This window comes from Puntigrus tetrazona, chromosome 13 (genome assembly GCF_018831695.1).
Source record: "Puntigrus tetrazona isolate hp1 chromosome 13, ASM1883169v1, whole genome shotgun sequence".
NCBI lineage: Eukaryota > Metazoa > Chordata > Actinopteri > Cypriniformes > Cyprinidae > Puntigrus > Puntigrus tetrazona.
Genome location: NC_056711.1, coordinates 17373189 through 17376607, shown reverse-complemented (window position 1 = coordinate 17376607; position 3419 = coordinate 17373189). Strand labels below are relative to the sequence as shown.

The 3419-nt window shown below is 37.3% G+C and overlaps 1 protein-coding gene across 1 annotated transcript in view; it reads left to right on the top strand.

Annotated features, from left to right (window-relative positions):
* Positions 1-615, top strand: part of LOC122356193 (putative thiamine transporter SLC35F3) — an 11014-nt gene extending 10399 nt beyond the window's left edge. The window contains exon 8 of the mRNA XM_043254697.1: positions 374-615. Coding sequence (XP_043110632.1) covers positions 374-615 — 242 coding nt within the window. The remainder of the gene's footprint in view (positions 1-373) is intronic.
* Positions 616-3419: the final 2804 nt, after the last annotated feature.

The window sequence follows — 3419 nt, the reverse complement described above, 5'->3', positions numbered from 1 at the left end:
TATAAACACACATGTATACATACAGAGAGAGCTAGGTTGTAACGGATTAAGTGTAATCTGGATTGCATAATTAGATTCCATCATTTCATATTTATGTATATAAAATGCTTAGTTTATAAAATAGTGTATCGTTTAGTTTGCATAAATTTTATTTCAAGCAAAAAAAATGTTTATGGTTTCAGTTAACTACAATACTCCTTGATAGTTTGTCATAATGTCCAAAAAACATATGTATTGATTAATACATTTAAAATAAATAAATGTACTTGAAATTTCTGAAATGATATTAAAGTTGTTCCAAACCATATGAAACTGGCATGAATGCATTTAAGAGGTACGTTTAAGAACTCTGCACGTGTGTTTCTCTCTCCAGCTATCGACGTGCTGAAGCATGAGGTCATCTTCAGCGTGGTGCGTCTGGCTGCCACCTGCATCATCTGCCTGGGCTTCCTGCTGCTGCTGCTCCCTGAGGAGTGGGATACGGTCACCCTGCGCTTCCTCACCACCCTCGCCGACAAGAAGACGGAGGAGCACGGCGAGGAGCTCACGGAGTCCAGCGTCCACACGCGCAGCCGGAGTAGAGCCAACGGAGCCGTATCAATCCCCATGGCATGACCTTTGACCTGTGAATGAACAGCCAGCGATCGACACCGATCCTCCCTGTGGCAGCCTATGTATGTGCCAGTTTGATTGTACTTGTATTTTAGAAACACAATTTTAGAGAATAAGCAAAACGAAGTAGGAGGATGTTTTTTTTTCTTCAATAATCGCAAGATCAACCGATCAGAACGCTAATGCCACGCTGTCCAGCTCTTTAAAGGGTCGTTCCACCCNTATGGCATGACCTTTGACCTGTGAATGAACAGCCAGCGATCGACACCGATCCTCCCTGTGGCAGCCTATGTATGTGCCAGTTTGATTGTACTTGTATTTTAGAAACACAAAAGAGAATAAGCAAAACGAAGTAGGAGGATGTTTTTTTTTCTTCAATAATCACAAGATCAACCGATCAGAACGCTAATGCCACGCTGTCCAGCTCTTTAAAGGGTCGTTCCACCCCAAAAGGACAGTTTTGTCATTAATCCAATATCCTTGTAACTTCATAATATTACTGTTTTACTGACGACAGAGAATTCAAATTACGTCTTTCATACTTTTCTGCACCTTGACAGCCGTAATTGTTCGACGGTCAATGGGACGGTCTCATCAAAAATATCTTAAATTGCGTTTCCAAGACGATCTAAGCTTTTACGGGTTTGGAACGACATGGGGGTAATTGATTCATAACAAAAAAAAATTGTACATTTTGGGGTGGAGCAAGCCTTTAATAGAGCTGAGAGCGGAGGCTAGAGTGTTCACTTACTGACAGTATTTGTTTTATTTTACAGAAGGGATCTAGCAATCTCTTCCCTGCAATCTCTATGGGAAGATACGCATCCATTCCATAGAAATGGACTTTCAGACTTTGGTCTCCCGCTGCACGACAAACCCCGCCCCCCTGAACCCCCTCCGCTAGCCCCTTCCCATGGAATGTATTCTGTGAATATCGACTCTGTCAGGGCCAGTTCGGCTCACTGTACACATGAATGCATTCAGAGATTGGATATATATATATATATGTATATGAAGTATGAGGATTATTTGCATTGCACGTAGTAGTGTAATACATGTAGGAGTAATATATTATGCTTTAATGAATGAGCCTTTCTTTTCTTTTTATAATAAAAGACAAAAATCTGCTTTGAAAAGCGCTTGTTATTTTTTGACACTTGACGCGTAGAGCTGCAATCAATATTCTTTTCTTTATTTCAGAGAAACCTAACACGAGAAATGGGGACACTCCATACTCTAGGCCCTCCTATCCTTTCAACAAATATGTATATGTCTGAATGTTTTACAATAAATTTAAAACGCCATTCAAAAGTGAAAAATCATAGAAAAATTAAATTGATGAAAAGCTACAGTAAAGACACATCGTTATGAAAATAAAAGGCTGGAGTAATGGCTGCGTCACAAAAATACATTTGTATTTTAAATATTATTAAAATTAGAAAACCATAGAAGCCGTTTCCATCACTAAATTAAAAAACATTAGTAATAATAATTGTGACTTTTTATGTCATTCAGAAAATTACTTATCTAATACAGAAAATTAAAATTATTTTATGTAATAAAGAAAATGTGAGTTTAAAACCCGAAAGCTGTTAGACTGTTTTTGACATTATTACTTATACTTATTAACAGAAAAGAAATCAGAATTGACTTTTCACAGGGAGGCTGAATTAGGGGTGATATGACCAGTCGTTATATAGAATTTTTTTATATAGAACAGTTTTGTTTGACAAACAAACCGGACAGGAGAGAAGGCCTGCATCCCAATATACAAACTATCCATGCTAAATTCTATTTGATATTAGTAATTTGAGCAGATAGTTGTTGGACTTGAACTTGGTATGTACCGACATCTTTCCGTGTTCAAACAAGATAGACAGAACAAGACAGACCAGCTTATGTTTCATATGAAATAAAGACTCGGCTGTCATTTTTATCAGAAATGCATACAATAACTACAGTTACACATACATACAGTGGCTAACGTTTTCAACGATTTCAAGATGCATGTCAGCCGTTTATCTCTTCCTCTTTACTAATTACAGCACAAAATAAACATGAATGAGCATCTGAAGATATCCTGTTTCAACCCCAGAAAGACACCAGTACACACTTTTTGTCAAGTTCTGTCGTTAATTAACTCTCCCATCTAGTATGTTTATCCGACAAAAATGGCAGATTCTGCATTATGATTGGTCAGATCACCTGTCAATCAAACTCTCCTCAAAGGGTCAATTGTGAAGAAAAAAAACCCTTGCGATTCTGAGAAACAAAGTCAGACTTATCTGACAAGAGACCTCCTTAAAAAAAACAAACTACCAACTATGAGAAAAGTGTCAGAATAACCTAGTTTTATTTTTTATTCAATCCGAGAAATGGGCTTCCATGGAAAAACATTTTTTATATATTTTAATAAATACAACACTGGTCAGCGTACTAAACGTAACTCAAAAAAAACACTTAAACTTAAAAACAATGAAAATACATGAGTTTTATTTTATAATCACAAATCTTGGTTTCTAATCCGAGTGTTGTAAATTGAAGCATCAGTTTATCTTGTCACATTTGCCTTCTTGTATAAGAAACTAAAAAGATGGGAAAGTGGAGGAGGAATGGTATCTGTAATTGACACAGAATGGATTCGACCCTGCGTCACATGAGCATGAACGCTCTACAGGTTTTATGAGAAGGTGCGCTGGTCACTGTGCCACAGCTCTGCCTAAGATACACACCATAAAAAAACGAAACTCAAACATGCTGACCGACTAAGACAAACCTTTCATTCCCTTAATTCTCCCTGCAATAAA